We start from the raw sequence: 15,713 nt of genomic DNA, 5'->3' as shown, positions 1-15,713 counted from the left end.
AGAGTGGTGACGATCGTCCTGCTCTCTTCCACATTATTCTTAACACAGCCAGTGCTCAATATGAGTACCACATCTTCAGAGGGATGTGAACAAACAGAGGAAATTCCCTGGGGGGAAAAGCAAGATGGCCAATGTACCTAGAAATCATCTCATGAGGGCTAATTGCTGAAACTGGGAGTAAGCCTCAAGGCATCATTCTGGGGTACAGAAGCAGGGTCTTTAAATACCTACATATCTAGCAAATCAGCCTAGGGAAGGACTTTTTAGTGGTCAGAATGAACCCAAAGGTGGCCTGGCCTGCCTTGGCCAATACAGCAGAATCACCTTGGCCAATACAGCAGAATCAGATGACTCAGATGTCACATGGGCATTTAGCCCCCAGACAAAGAAGAGGTTGGGTAACTCTGGTTTCTTCTACCTTGAGATGCTACGCTAGGGTACCCTGTCTTTCCCGCAAATGGCTAAGAATGCCTGAAGCAAGAGGTCTCTCTTCTCAAAGATGATATCAGAGATGTTTAATTTCAAAAGTTAGAAACACAAAACACATTTTGCCTTGTGTATTAGAGTTAAATCACTCCAAGTACTCACTGCGAGTGCATCAAATAGATGAAAGGGAGCGAAAATCGGCATCACTTGGCTCACAAGGTAAATAATATCTCTGTTGGAAAAAAAGAAAGTAGTCAGTGACCCAAAGATCACACATAAGCCGAGTACTAATTAACCACGGAGCTGAAGAACCTAACAAATTAATCAGGTAATTCAGTGAAAACACTACTTTTCTATTGGACAAAACAAGTACACAATAAAGCCTCACTAACATAAGTTTTATAAGTTAGAATTTAGGGTAAAAGGGACAAGGTCTAGGCTGCCGCTACAGAGGATAATTGTTAAAGTTTTGTTTATGAGTGTAAAGACGTGCAGGTTGGAAAAAAAGGTTTCAGCCTGTGTATAGTAATCTTCCTCTGTGAATGAGAGTCTTCCTCAAAACTGTAGAGTGGAAAGTCAGTGTTCATATAGGAAACATGTTCCTCCTCATGGGTCCTCTGAAGTCTGATTATGGTGGGAGATTGGCTTGGGGAGGGACTACAGGGAGGGTGGTGCTGAGATTTTGGAGAGACATATAGCAGAGTTGGAGGCGACTAAGATCGTGCACAACGGGACCAGTGAGGTTGCAATACATGAGACAGGCTATCATGCTCTCCTGCTTCCCTACCATTCACCCCAAATGGGAAGACTGGAGGTCAACAGGTACCATCACTATGGCCTGAGGTCTGACCTCTCACCAGGAGCGACCTCTTTGGAATAGGACCTCATAGGACTACAAAGTGACCTCCTGTGTACACGATCTTTACTAATCAAAATGACAATGTGGTCTTTTATTCAAACACAGACATTAACCCAATGTTCACCAGACAATGAAGAAAATTCACAACAAAAAAGGAAAGACCAAAATGAGGGTTCAGAATAGCTGATACGAAGAGCTGACATTTCTTTTTTTTTTTAATTTTATTTATTTATTTGATAGAGAAATCACAAGTAGGCAGAGAGGCAGGAAGAAAGAAAGGGGGAAGCAGGCTCCCCACTGAGCAGACAGCCTGATGCGGGGCCCGATCCCAGAACCCTGAGATCATGACCTGAGCTGAAGGCAGAGACTTAACCCACTGAGCCACCCAGGCGTCCCAAGAGCTGACATTTCTTTAGCAAACACAGAACGCATGGAAAAAAAGGAGCAAATGGGGAAAAAAATGTAATGAGAAAGATGAACACTAAAAGAAAACATTCTATTTAAGGACCAGATAATGGAATAGACATGGATAAACTCTAAATTTCAATTTCAAAGATAAAGCTGAGGAAACATGCCAAAACACAGAGATAGAAAACAAGAGAAAAGAGGAGATTCAGATTAATCCATAAGTTCTGCCATTTATAGAAATTTTCCAGAACTAAAGAAAAATCCAGTACTTCAGACTGAATGTTTATAAAGTCCATGCTGAATAAAAGAAAAAAGATTCACCTATACTTAAGTACATCCAAGGAGAAAAAGACTGAGAGATTTCCAGAAAAAAAAATCCTCCTTCAAAAGAGTAAGAGTCAGATTAGTACAAAAAGTCTATATCCAGATGATATCATGGTAGATGGTGGAATAGGAAGCTCCAAGAATCATTCCCGTTACCAGAACAATTCTTGAACTGGCAAGAAATACCAAAACCAACCATTTTCAGAACTGTGGAGTCTAGCTGAAAATTTGCAGCAAGAATGCCTGATGAACAAAGAGCCTAGTAAATATCCATGAATTTTGGTTTTTTACGAGTAGCTACCATTTCCCAGTCCCTGGTCCCATAACAGACAGCTATAGGGATGGCTCCCTGCATTCCTGATGGGGACAACTGGTGGCATGTTGGACAATAAGGATCTTTTCCTCCAAAAATCAGAGTTGCGTGTTTTGCACTCCTTGGCAGTCCACTACAGAACTGGCAGAGAAGCTGGTCACTGTCTCATCGCCTCTGGGCTGAAGTGGCTTCCCACGCAGCGCCTGTCAAATCATTTAGAGAGACAGAATTTTTAAAACATATTTCTTTTCTCATTGGAATAAGACATTTAAGGAAATCGGTCAGGCCAATGGATGACCGAGGCGATAAGATACCACACATGACCGGGAAAACAGTCTTTGTAAAAAGTGGTTTGGAAAATCACTATACAAATGGACAACTGCGGAACAGCAATAAGAACAAGCAAGAACAGCAATGCCTAAGGAAAGAGGAGAACCCGATTTCCAGAATTATCTCATTACAATATTCAAAATATAATTTCAACAGAAGTATAACAAACATACAAAAGAGGGGCCCATTCACAGGTTAAAGATAAATTGTCAAACACTAGCAAATATTGTCAGAATCAATTTTTTCAGAACGCTGGAAATTAACCAAAGGCTTTCAGTGACCTGGGAAGTGCTTCTTCAAAAATAGCTGATGAATCTTGGCAAGAACGTGAGCTTTGTGATGTTTTAACTAACTTTAGTACCATCCCCTGCTGCCAGCTCAGCTGTAAGCTTGAAAAATAACAGCCCATATTTACAAGACTGGAGAAGGAAGAATGAGTTGAACTTTTTCAAAGCTTCATTCTCAAAGAACAGCTGTTTTGCAGATAGACCAACCTGTCTAGTTGTTCTTTAGAAGATCCTACTTGAAAGGCTCTTTCTTTCAGTTGACTCAAACTCACCCACTGCTAATGCTGATCTCTGAGAGATGTTTGCCAAAAGTCTCTCCAAGTAAATGTTTTAGCTCCTGCTGCCTGAAGCAACAGTTAAAAGCTGGCACAAACAACAGACTAACCAAGAAGCTTGGTAGGAAAGTCTGGGCAATGAGATAGCAGCAGTGGCTTTGAAAGCTCTGATATATTCCTGGGAATCTAGAAGGTCAGAAGCATGCTTATGATTGTGCACATGCTCAGATAAGACCAAGGCTCTCGCCTCTGGCTGAGCTTGAGGCTTGCACAAGCAGGAAATAAGGGGTTAAGCCCAAGTTGTATTGGCCTGTCTGAGTGTTGAAGATATGTCCTGACCCATGCATAGAGGGCCCCTCAACAAAGAGTAGGCCATATCTGGGCTGTAAGTATCTAAGGAAATCTTTGTCCAATAAGTAGCTGATCGTACGCCAGAGACTTTAACGGCCATACTTGCTTGACCAAAAATACAAACTTTACCAAACTAGTTCATAAGTCACTAAGCAAACAACAGCAAATAGCAAAAACAAAAAACCTTGGGGAAGGGGAGGTCTGGTTTCCAGAACTGCCACATTATAATATAAAAAGTGTCAAGTTTTCAATGAAAACATGAGTAATGTAAAGAAATAAGAAAGTAGGGCCAATATACAGAGGGGGGAAAGCAATTAATAAAACTTGTCTCTGAGGAAGCCCAGGCTTTGAATTCACTTAGAAAAAAACCCCTTAAATCAGCAAATTTTAAATATTTTCATGGAGTTTTAAACAACTGTATTTAAAGAACTAAAGGAAAGCATGAGAATAATATCTCATCTAGTAGATACCATCAATGAAGAGACAGACATTAAAAACCATGGAGTTGAAAAGTACAAAAACTTATGGGGCACCTGGGTGGCTCAGTTGGTTGGGTGACTGCCTTCGGTTCGGGTCATGAATCTGGAGTCCCGGGATCGAGTCCTGCATCGGGATCCCAGCTCTGTGGGGAGTCTGCTTCTCCCGCTGACCTCTCTCCTCTCATGCTCTCTCTCTCTCTCTCATTCTCTCTCTCAAATAAATAAATAAATAAATAAATAATTTTTTTTAAAAAAGAAAAGTATAAAAACTTAAATGAAAAATTCAGTAGATAGCCTCAACAGTAGATCTGAGCTGGCAGAAGGAAGAATCAGTGAACTGAAGATAGGATCATTGAGATTATTCTGTCTGAAGAATAGAAAGACAAATAAATGAAGAAAAATGAACAGAGATGCAGAGACCCATTGGAACACCAAGTGTACAAACACACACACGATGGTAGTTCCAGAAGGTGAGGAGAAAAAAAAAATTTTTTTGAAAACAGAATAGCTAAAAACTTTTATATAAGATATGAATCTACACATCAAAAACTCAACAAAAAAAACCAAACAGGATAAACTCAAAGTAAAGGCAAGCTCATTTGCTGAGAGTGACAGCCAAGGGTGGTAAGGAGGGATCAATTGTTTGAGGAATGTAGACAAGGTCTACTACAGACTGTAGGGACGGACAGTGAAATGATCAAAGAAATGCAAGATAGACTGTGCTGAGGGTCTACTTGTGGTTGGTGGTCTTAAGTTTCTAGTGGAACTGATGCGTCCTCTTGTATGACTTTTCCAAAATGATCAGTTACTGCTATAGAAAATTTGCAACTGGATTCTTCCAGGGTGGGTCAAAGGAATTTAAATTACTAGCAAGAGAGTTACTAAAGTAATGGCATCTAAGTTATCTAAGTAGAGAAGTAAAGGTAGGAAGGTCATGATGGACTGAAAATAAATGCAAGGTCAAAGGTGTCAACACACTGGAGGGCCACACGTTTGATGAACCCTCTTAAAAGTAGGTTGGAAGGATTGGGGTTGTAACCAATTGCAGGACTAGAGATGGGACAGTTCTATGTAATGACAAAGTCCAAAGTATGCCCATGGGAGAGTATGACTAGAGTAGGGTAGAGAAGGTTACTGAGGTGAGGACTAGGGCATTAGAGTGAGGGTCGGACAATGATGGCTCATCCACATGGATGCTAAGTTCACCCACAATGCTGGCAGGACTTTGGGCTAAAGAGGAAGACTATAATGAAGATGCCAGAGTTGTACGTAAAAGAGGAGAAAATGGAAATATAAAAGTATATATTACATGTTCAGATGCCAGAAGCTGAAAAAGATAGGAAATACTGTCACTGACAGAACTGGGAACCAAAAATGCCATGATGAGTCAAAAAATAATAACGATCAATAGGGACAAATGTAGGACGTTGCACCTGGGCCCAAGACGACAACCACATGAAGGGTGGGTGGGAATGTTGGGGCTGATTAGGGGCACACTGGCAATCAGCTCAACACAGTATAATGTAGCCACCAAAAACTCAATACTTCTCTAGCAGTCCGTCAGTTAGAATGAGGTAGAATGAGATAGAATGGGAAAAGTTCTGCTCTAAATTGGTGGTGACCAAGAGCACTGTCTTCAGGTGTGTGTGAATTCAAGATGGCGGGACTCAAAATAACATTCCATAAGAAATGGCTGGAGGAATTATACATGTCTACCATGGAGAAGACTGCAGATCATGAAAGCCTCCTTCAAACAGCTGTAGGGCCGTTAACTCGGAGATAGATTTAGATTCTCACAAGCAAAGAACTGGAGTAACTGGTGACAGTTAACAGTGGGGAAGGGTAAGTTTCAGCTCAAAATAAGAAGGGTGTCCTGAGAACCAAAGCTGCCTTAGGATACAGCAAGTTCCTTGTTGCTGAGGTTATAAAAATGTAAGCTGGACCACTTGGTGAGGATCTTTTGTTGGAATCCCAATGTCAGGTAAGTGATTGAATCAAATAGCCTTTTAGATGCCTTTAATCCTAAAATTTACTAAATTTGGAAAGTTTTTTGTCATTTTTTCTTCCAGTGTTTTTATCAGTCCCCAGTTGTCTCTCCTCTGCTTTGAGAACTCTAGTTATATTTAGGTCATTTATGGCTCACTGATGCTCCATTCGTGTTTTTCTAGACTTACTTCTCTCCCCATTTCATGGAGGATATGTGCTATCTCTCTATCTTCAAGTTCACTTCTCTTCTACAGTGTCCACTCTGCTATTATCTCATCCAATCTATTTTCGTCTTTTTTTTCCCAGCTCTGTAAATTCAGCTTGTTTTAAAAATCCTTGATGAATTACGTTAACATGCTCATGTTTTCCTCCAACTTCTTGAAAATACAAAACAGGGTTACAAAAACTTTTAGTATCCCTGGGCACTAACTGTATGTATCACCCATTTCATCCCTGGGTTGGTTTCCTTGATTGGTGTGTCTTCTCATTAAGGATTTCGGTTTCTTGCTTTTTTGTACGCCTCATCACTTTTGACTGGATACAGATGCTTTGTAAGTTTGAGTTTCTTGGGTACAACCTAGTCTTGTACTAGTTTAAATACTCCTGAGGCGTGATGCAGTTAAGTTCTGGGACGCGGTTAAATTTCTTGAAGATAGTTTGATCCTGTAAGGTTTGCCTTTAAGTTTAGTTGGGTGGCACCAGGCCAGCCTTCCTCCTAGGGCTAATTCTCCTCCACTGTCAAGGCAAGATCTGTATGAGAACTCCACCAGTTGTCCCGTGTGATGAGGTTTGCTTGCTCTGGCTGGTGGGAGCACAAAGTCTTCTCGGCCCTTCATGAGTCACAGGGGTTGTTTTGCCTTCGATGTTCAGAAGATTTTCTCTTAGCCTCAGTCACAACCTCACGTGAGTGCGCAGCTCGGCGATTAGCTGAAGACACAAAGGTGACCCGCTGTAGTTCTCCACAGCTCTCTCTGGAAGCTCTCTCCCCTCTGGCACTCTGCTCTAGTCATGTGGCCTCCCCAAACTCGTACTCCATTCCTTCAGTCCGGGAGAGGGAGGGGCTTTGCCAGGTTCCCTCCCCATCCGGGCTGTGGCCTGGAAATTCCCTTGGGGTAAGCTGGAGCAGTCATAGGGTTCTCTTTGTTTCTTCTCTCAGGAATTACTATTCTGCGCTGCCTGTTGTCCAACGTCTGAGAACCATTTGAAAATATATACACTTTGCCCAGTTTTTTAGTTATTTAAAGCAGGAGAGTGACCCCAGTCCCTACTATTTCACCTGACCATCTCCTCAGTCCTAAGATTTTTTTTAAGATTTTATTTATTTATTTGACAGAAAGAAAGAGAGATCACAAGCAGGCAGAGAGGCAGAGAGAGAGAGAGATAGGGAAGCAGGCTACCCGCCGAGCAGAGAGCCCAGTGCAGGGCTCGATCCCGAGCCGAAGGCAGAAGTTTAACCCACTGAGCCACCCAGGTACCCCAGTCCTAAAATTTTATAAGAATACTTCAGGACGCCTGGGTGGCTAGGTTGGTTAAATGTCCGCTTTCTGCTCAGGTCATGATCCCAGGGTCCCGGGATCGAGTCCTGCATCAGGCTCTCTGCTCATTTTCTCCCTCTGTCCCTGCCCTACCCTCTGCCTGTGCTCTCTCTCACGCTCTCTCTCAAAATAAATAAATAAAATATTTAAAAATTAAATAAAACAAACCAAGAAAATGAAAATAAGAGAGCACACTTGGAAGCAGTAAAACTGAATTTCTTCAGAGAACTAATCTGAGGCAACCAGTGCAAATTACTGAAGCCCTATCATACAGAGGATCTGGTTGATTCAAACAACCCTTCATTATATCAAAATAATTGTGCAAACATGTCATTACAGAAAATACTGTAAAATTCAACTTAAGTTTGAGTTAGTGATCTATGCAAATTCTGCCTTTTGGATTCAGGCGTGCATGGTATCTGTGTGCTCTGCCTTGGGCAGGGGGTGCGCTTCCGGGGATGAAGACGCCCCATGTGCTTTTTCTGGGTGTCTCTGAGCCAAACCAGCACTGAACACAAGAGAAACCCCACTCAGGCTCAATAACTGAAGAAACAGGGTCTTGGAGGAATGGGGAGTGGTTACCATGGGCTTTCTTCACCCAGATTCATCCAAATTTAGTAACCGTGGCTCTCACTCCGGGCTATACTGCGGATTTTCCTGTTGAGGGAGAACAGTACTCACCTCTTAGAACCAGGAAAGTACACTGGGGAAAAAAAAAATCAAGCAAGCATAAAACAGAAAACATTTGTCAAGAAGACGAGTACACACCTGTCACTGGTAAATATGTAGGCAACCACATCCTTCAAAGCTGCGAGTAAAACGCCCACCACGAGTGCGCAAACGCCTGGAAGATACAGAAGAAGCAACCAGAAGTGAAAATTCCCCCAAGGGTAATAAATCCTAGATCTGGACCCTCAGGAGATGGTTGTGTCAAGGATTTAGGAAATGTGATAGTTTGAAGAGTTTCTTCTTCCTGTCTGTGAAAAGATCCAAGGTGGTCAAACAACTCTGACTGCTTTTTCAAAGGCAGATTCACAGGAAAGACGTCAGTAAGAGGCCAGGCCAACCAGAATCTTCTCTAACTGGTCAGATGCCACAACATTAAAGCCACTAGAGGAGGCCGGGATCCAGGAACACGGAGAAGCGGTCACCCAGACTTTGGTCAGAAAACAAGCCTGCCGGTGATAACAACTGGAAAATTCTTCAGCAGTACCAAGCGTAACATTATGTCGTTGGTACCAAAGGACAGGAAATCATAAGGAGAACTTTCATTTAACTGGGTAAACTTGAAAGAGCTTGAGGAATACTTCAGTTGAGTTTATACGGGTAAATCGATCCCCAAGAGAAGTTCCGATGTGTGAGCGTTAACTGACAACACCCAGGAGGGCGCCGGAGGGAGGCAGTGCTTGGACTCACCGGCGCAGAGGACAACGGTGACGCTGGAGTGCCGGGCCTGCTCAGCATTCCCCGCGCCCAGGGCATTGCCCACGCGGACACTGGCCGCCACACCAAAGCCAAGGGGCAGCTGAGGAGAAACAATCACAAATCATAAGAGGTCAGGGGGCCTGAGACTTAGAATATTAGGGCCCCGGAATCCAACCACACTGGAACCCAAGAGAGAGAGTAATCTGTGGCTCTATTACATCCAAGCCATGGGAGCATAACCAAACTGCCCAGTCCCCCTCACACCCAACCTCTTCGTTGCTGGAACAATCTAGTCACTCCCCCAACTGCCCCCTGGATCAAGTCCACCAGGGCAGAATCCCTTAATGAAGCGGGACTTGAGGGCTGGACACATACCATCAAGACTCAATTCAATCTAGCTACATTCAACAAGAGAAGACTTAATGTAGTACAAATAAATAATCTGTAAAAATCGAATGAACCCTGTGAAAAAGCACTTAGAACAAGGCCTGGCACACTATAGGAACTGATCAATGCTGACAGACTCGGACTCGGTGAGTCCATCACCTCCAACAGCCCAAACGGCTAATTATCTGGGACACTGACCAATGTCCCTTCAAAATACCAAAATTTTACTTTCCATCATTCATAATGGCAATCTGAAGCTATAAGCTTCCTTGCTTCTTGAACAGACCATTATTCAACCTTCAGGGTCATCCTTTTGACTTCGTATTATTACTCTGTAACACAGTGTTGCCCTCAGGAGCTGTTCAGGTAGTGTTGGTTGTATAGAAAATGGGTTTTAGCTGTCATGTCTGCTGAAAATTTAGGCATCATATTTAACCTCTCATTCCCACTAGAAACAGCATCCTCCCAGCAAGCATCCTCACAGCAATAACCTGTAAGTTATTGTCACTGTTTGGAGAAGCCAGCTTGAATTGGTAAAAACAAAACAAAACAAAAAACCCACAAACATTATAAGACTTGCATGTCAGAATATGCCTAATATCCTCCGGTTCAAGATGAGTGACTGTCTTTCATCCTTAACTGTCTTGGCTCCCCAGTACTGTTAAAATACCAATAAAGGGGCGCCTGAGTGGCTCAGTGGGTTAAAGCCTCTGCCTTCCACTCAGGTCATGATCTCAGGGTCCTGGGATCGAGCCCCGCATTGTGCTCTCTGTTCAGCAGGGAACCTGCTTCCCCCCACCTCTCTCTGCCTGCCTCTCTGCCTACTTGTGATCTCTGTCTGTCAAATAAATAAGTAAAATCTTTAAAAAATAAAATAAAATACCAGTAAAGACGCTGAACAGAAAAGACGTTCATTCACATCACCGAGAATAAGAGAGCAGACCGGCTTCTGGAAGACAGAAGGCACATGTCATAACCCTGGGGTAGAACCACAGGAAGCCACAGTCCAGAAGATGAACAGGAAGAGGCCTGCCCGCTCTTCCCCACACAGCCTAAGGAAGCTTGAAACTTCAAGTCCATCCGCAAGGCAGCAGTGAGCACTGCTCAGGGGGACTCGCTGCAAACAGCAGAGTCAGACCCCACTGCCTGCCTCATCCTCCCTTAGACTCACTGCAGACAGACAGACTAGGCTAACATAGAAAAGCCAAGTTGGGGGTGGTGGTTAGCTCCCTGTGTGGTGTGAGCACCTCAGAACCAAGCCCTTCTTGGATTCTGTCTTGAGGACGGTACAGAGGAGCTGTGGATGAGGAGGGCAGACTGCCCGCTCCCTGTTCCTCACCCACAAACCCTAAAATGAAGGTGTCACTTGACAGATACCAGCTTTGTGCTAGGCTTCCTCCGGGTGCTTCCCACTCAGGGGAAAGGTCTGTTGGAGAAAAATTCCCAAACGACAAGGTCAGAAAAGCCATGCCAGCCATTTATTTTATAAATCAATGTGTTCATTCTTTCGTCAATACAGAGGGACCAATAAAGATCAAGGGATCTTTGGGGAAAACCGAAGAACATATCCCCCCAAAAACCAAGATAAATAAAAGGCCAACTGAGCTAAGAGGTAACAATGAGGTGATTGAAAGCATGGAAGAGAATGTTTGATCGTTCAACTTAGTACCCTAAGATTTCTAACAGATAATGCAGCATAAAACAAGAACAGGTTCCCAGAAAGAAGGGACCATAAGAGAAAAAGAAAGGGATATTGGAAATTAAAAACAAAAGTGAAAACATTTAATAGCAAAAACACAAAGTTCTTTTTTAATGGATGAAAAAAAAAATACCCAAGTTTGATACTAGAGGTCAACCTCCACCTAAGTGGAAATTAACAAGAATAGAAAAAAGGTACAGAAAAGGGGAAAGGAATAATATTTTTAAAAACTTCTCAGAGTAAGGGGAAAACAGAAGTCTTCAGTCAGAAAGGATATACCAAGCCCCAGAAGCAGGATAAGCAAAGTAGTACCTTCACAGAAAAGCATACTTGAGAAAGTTCACAAAGTGCATGGACAAAGAAAATAAATGTGATAACTTTCAAAGAGAAAAACCATGTCATCACAAAGGAATAAGAACCAGATTAATATCGGACTTCACACTAGGAACTCAATGCCAGATAAACACACAGTAATATCTTAAAAATTCTGAGGAAAGCTTGCTTTGAACCTACAAATCTATACTCAGCCAAGTTATTGAACACATATACAGGGAAAATAAAGGTTCTTTCAAACATGCATGGCTCACAGCTTACCTTCCATATAATCTTAGGGAAAAGTTTTTGACTAATAATCCAAATTTTTTAAGAGGGTGGGGTGAGGCAGTGGGAGAGGGAAAGAGAGAATCCTGAGTAGGACCCGTGCTCAGGGTAGAGCCCCATGTGGGGTCTGATGTCACCACCCTGAGATTATGACCTCAGCTGAAATCAAGAGTCAGACGTTTAAACTGAGGCACTCAGGTGCCCTGATAACCCAAATATTTTTCTAAAGGAATATAATAAAATAGAAGAAGCAAGATCCCAGAAACTGTCGATTTAATTCATGAGGCCAGTGAGAAATAATTATGGCATGACAGCCGTGGGGCACCCCAGGAAGAAGTCTAGAACTCAGGGATACAAATTAAACCAGGGAATCAAAGAGCCCTAAAATCTTCAAGAAGAAAAGGGAATCACACCCAACAGTCCAGTCAAACACTGTGTGACCTTAGTGAGGCTATACTCTGCTGACAACAAGAAATAAAGAAACCCTATGAAAAGTCCTCCAAAACTTAACAAAGGGCCATAGAGAAAAGTCATACTGTAAATAGGAAGCAAGCTAGAATACATGATTTTGATAAACTGATGAAAGCAAGAAAAAAATAACACACATCACCTTTCACTTGCACCAGTCTCTTTCCAATGGGAATCTGGTATGTACTGGGATATTTCCTTCCCATCCAGAGCACACTATCACTTGGGTCTGCACATAATTCTACACCAAAAACTCCTGATACCATCTGGTCACTAGTGTTACGTGGTTTCCAGATTTTCAGACATGCTCTAAAACATGAACGAGACGACAGTGATTAGAGAACACAATTCAAAGGTTATAGCCTTTACAAAATAAAGACAAGGACAGCTGAGAGGCAGTATGACACCATGATTAAGAACTTGAACTTTCCGGGCAGCTGAGTGGCTCAGTGGGTTAAGCCACTGCCTTCGGCTCAGGTCATGATCTCAGGGTCTTGAGATCGAGTCCCGCATCGGACTCTCTGCTCAGCAGGGAGCCTGCTTTCCCCTCTCTCTCTGCCTGCCTCTCTGCCTACTTGAGATCTCTGACAAATAAATAAAATCCTAAAAAGAAAAAAAAAAGAAGAAGAACTTGAACTCTGAAGGGAGGCCTCTGGGATCCGATCTCAGCCAGTTGCTTCCCTGAACTTGGGCCAAACCCCGTCTCTGGATCCCAGTTCCTCTGCTGGGAGGTCGGTGGGAAATAGCAGGAAATCCCTCACACAGGACCCCATGGGCTACTCTGCAAAGTGTCTGGAATAGTGCCTGGCCCACATCATGTGGCTGTTGTTAATATCTTATCGGATTTGGGAGGAAACCGGGAAGAAAGATGTAAAGAAACAAGGACACAACGTTGCTCATCTCGGAGGTTAAGTTCCAGGTGTCTACGAAGGTGTGGGATCAGGGAATAGAGGTCTATCTTTACCATTGTGGGTCACAACAGTAACCACTAAGAGAAGCAGAAATAACCAGCACCTCAAGGTAGAGGGAGATGTTGTGGAAAGTGAGTGGCAATCCTCGTCCTAACAGGGAGTCAGCGGTGATGGGAAATATAGGAATAAAGCTCTGGGCTCAATCATCTGAAATAAAACCAGCAAGGGTTCTCAAGTGGCCACCCCTGGGGAACTGGCCTCAAAAGGAGGAAGCAAATGTATTTTTAGTTTGTGACACCCAAAACTATGTGAGCACATTATATGCTGCTTAAGTATGAATTGGTTTTATAATAAAACATTTTTTAAAAGATTTTATTTATTTGACAGAGAGAATACTGTAGTATTAAATAAATTTGTCTGAATTTTGTCTTTTGGGGACTGGCATAGTGTGCTCAGGATTCATCCATGTTGTAGCAGATGTCAGACCCTCCTTCCATTTTAAATTTTTTTAAGATTTTATTTATTTATTTTGACAGAGAGAGATCACAAGTAGGCAGAGAGGCAGGCAGAGAGAGTGAGAGGGAAGCAGGCTCCCTGCCGAGCAGAGAGCCCAATGCGGGACTCAATCTCAGGACCCTGAGATCATGACCTGAGTGGAAGGCAGCGGCTAAACCCACTGAGCCACCCAGGCGCCCCTCCTGAGTGGGGCGATGTATGTCTATATCGTGTTCTGCGTATCCATTCATCTGTCGTGGACTTCTGGGTCACTTCGACCCTTGGCTCATGGGAATAATGCTGCTGTGTCCATGGGTGTGCAGCTAGCTTCTGGAGATCTTGCTTTCTTTTTCTGTGTACCCCAAAGTGACATTGCAGGATCATAGGATACATTTAATTTTTTGAAGCACTGCCACGTTTTCTTCCCATAGTGGTATACACCATTTTACGTTCCTACCAATGGCACACAAGGGTCCCAATTCTTCCGTACCCTCAGCAAGCCCTGTTAGTTTCTTTGTTTTTTGTTTTTTTTTTTAAATAGTAGCCCTCATGGGTATGAGACGGTATCCGAATGTAGTTTTTTGTAAGTATTTCTTAATGATTATTGATGTTGGGCATTTTTTCATGTGTTTATTGTACATCTTCCTTCCAGAAATATCTATTCAAGTCCTTGGCCCACTTTTTAATCGGTTGTTTGTTTTTTTTGCTACTGAGGTTTAGGAGTTCTGTCTATATTCTGGATAATAATCTCTTATCCATCGGATTTGTGAATATTTTCTCCCATTCTGTGGGCTGCCTCTCTCCTCTGTGGATGTTATCTTTGGATGCACATCGTTTTTCAATTTTCATGAAGTCCAGCTTGCCTGTTTTTTTCTTTTGTTGCCTGTGCCTTTGGTGTCATGTGTAAGAAATCATTGCCAAATCCAATGTCATGAAGCTTCTGCCTTGTATCTTCTTCTAAAAGTTTTACTGTTTAGGGCTTACATTTAGGTCTGTGATCCGCTTTGAGTTAATCCGTGTATATGGTGTGAGGTAATGAGACTGCAACTTCATTCTTTCTCATGTAGATGGATACCCAGTTTCCCAGTACCCATTACTGAAAAGACTGTCCTTTCCCCATTGAATGGTTGTGGCATCTTTGTCAAAAATCATCTGATCACATATGCAAGGGTTGGTCTTTGTATCTAATTTCCATCTGCTTACATGTCTTTGTTTTATTCTGGAATTTCCACCAACTGGTCAAGTTCATTATTTGATTTTCCAGCTTTAACTTCTCTGTTCATCCCATCGAGTATTACATTCGTATGGCTATAATCTGTAATTTTAAAAATCCTATCTGGTTCTTTCCCAAATATTGCTTTTTTCATTTCAGCTCCTCCTTTTATGTTGAACGATTTTAGTTAACCATGTTTTATTTTATTCCAAAATGTTAACTATTCCAAATCTTTTTTTTTTATGTTGAACGATTTTAAACATACTTTTCTATTCCCCAATTATTACTTCATCATCTCAAGCTCTGAACTCTAATTTTTCTGTTTGTTGTATCTGTCCAAACTTTTGCTCATGGTGGATTATTTCTTTGTATTTTGTGATTTTGACTGGATGTTCACCCCTGTGGGGACTTGTTTTTTTCCCATAGGAAATAATGAAGAATTATTGGCTTACTGCCTCTAACAAAGGAAAGCCTGTGACAAGAAACAGAAAGCAGAACAGTGGTTGCTAGAGGCTGAGGGCAGGGGGAGCAGGTAACTGTGGAATGGGTAGAATTTAGAGTTTTATGGAACAAAAAGGCTCTGGAGCTTGGCAGCTCAACAATGTTAACAGAAATAAACTGCACAGTTAAAATTGGTTAAGATTCTAAATTTGGGGGCACCTGGGTGACTCAGTCACTAAGCATCTGCCTTCACCTCAGCTCATGATCCAGGTCCTGGGATTGAGCTCGGGCATCAGGCTCCATGCTCAGCGGGGTATCTGCTTCCCCCTTTGCTTCTACCCTGCCCCCCTCCACACCCCTGCTTGTGCTCTCTCTTGTGCACCCTCCCTCAAATAAATTAATTTTTAAAAGACGGTATATTTTATATTATGTGGGTTTTAGCACAATTAAAAATAAAAAAAAAAACAAAGGAAGGCTATGACAGAGCAGGTAGAAAAACAG

The 15,713-nt window shown here is 42.4% G+C and overlaps 1 protein-coding gene across 4 annotated transcripts in view; it reads right to left on the bottom strand.

The window, feature by feature from the left end:
• Nucleotides 1-15,713, bottom strand: part of LOC116578106 (multidrug and toxin extrusion protein 2-like) — a 66,998-nt gene that overhangs the window by 8,830 nt on the left and 42,455 nt on the right. For all 4 annotated transcript variants that reach the window (XR_004280738.1, XM_032322060.1, XM_032322062.1 and 1 more), the window contains 3 exons: nucleotides 8,990-9,098; nucleotides 8,342-8,417; nucleotides 589-658 (listed from right to left, as the gene is read on the bottom strand). Coding sequence is in view for 3 of the 4 variants with exons in the window: in XM_032322060.1 (XP_032177951.1) it covers nucleotides 589-658; nucleotides 8,342-8,417; nucleotides 8,990-9,098 (255 nt within the window). In the remaining variant the exon portion in view is untranslated. The remainder of the gene's footprint in view (nucleotides 1-588; nucleotides 659-8,341; nucleotides 8,418-8,989; nucleotides 9,099-15,713) is intronic.

This window comes from Mustela erminea, chromosome 18 (assembly GCF_009829155.1).
Source record: "Mustela erminea isolate mMusErm1 chromosome 18, mMusErm1.Pri, whole genome shotgun sequence".
NCBI lineage: Eukaryota > Metazoa > Chordata > Mammalia > Carnivora > Mustelidae > Mustela > Mustela erminea.
This window is presented reverse-complemented; position numbering and strand designations above follow the sequence as displayed.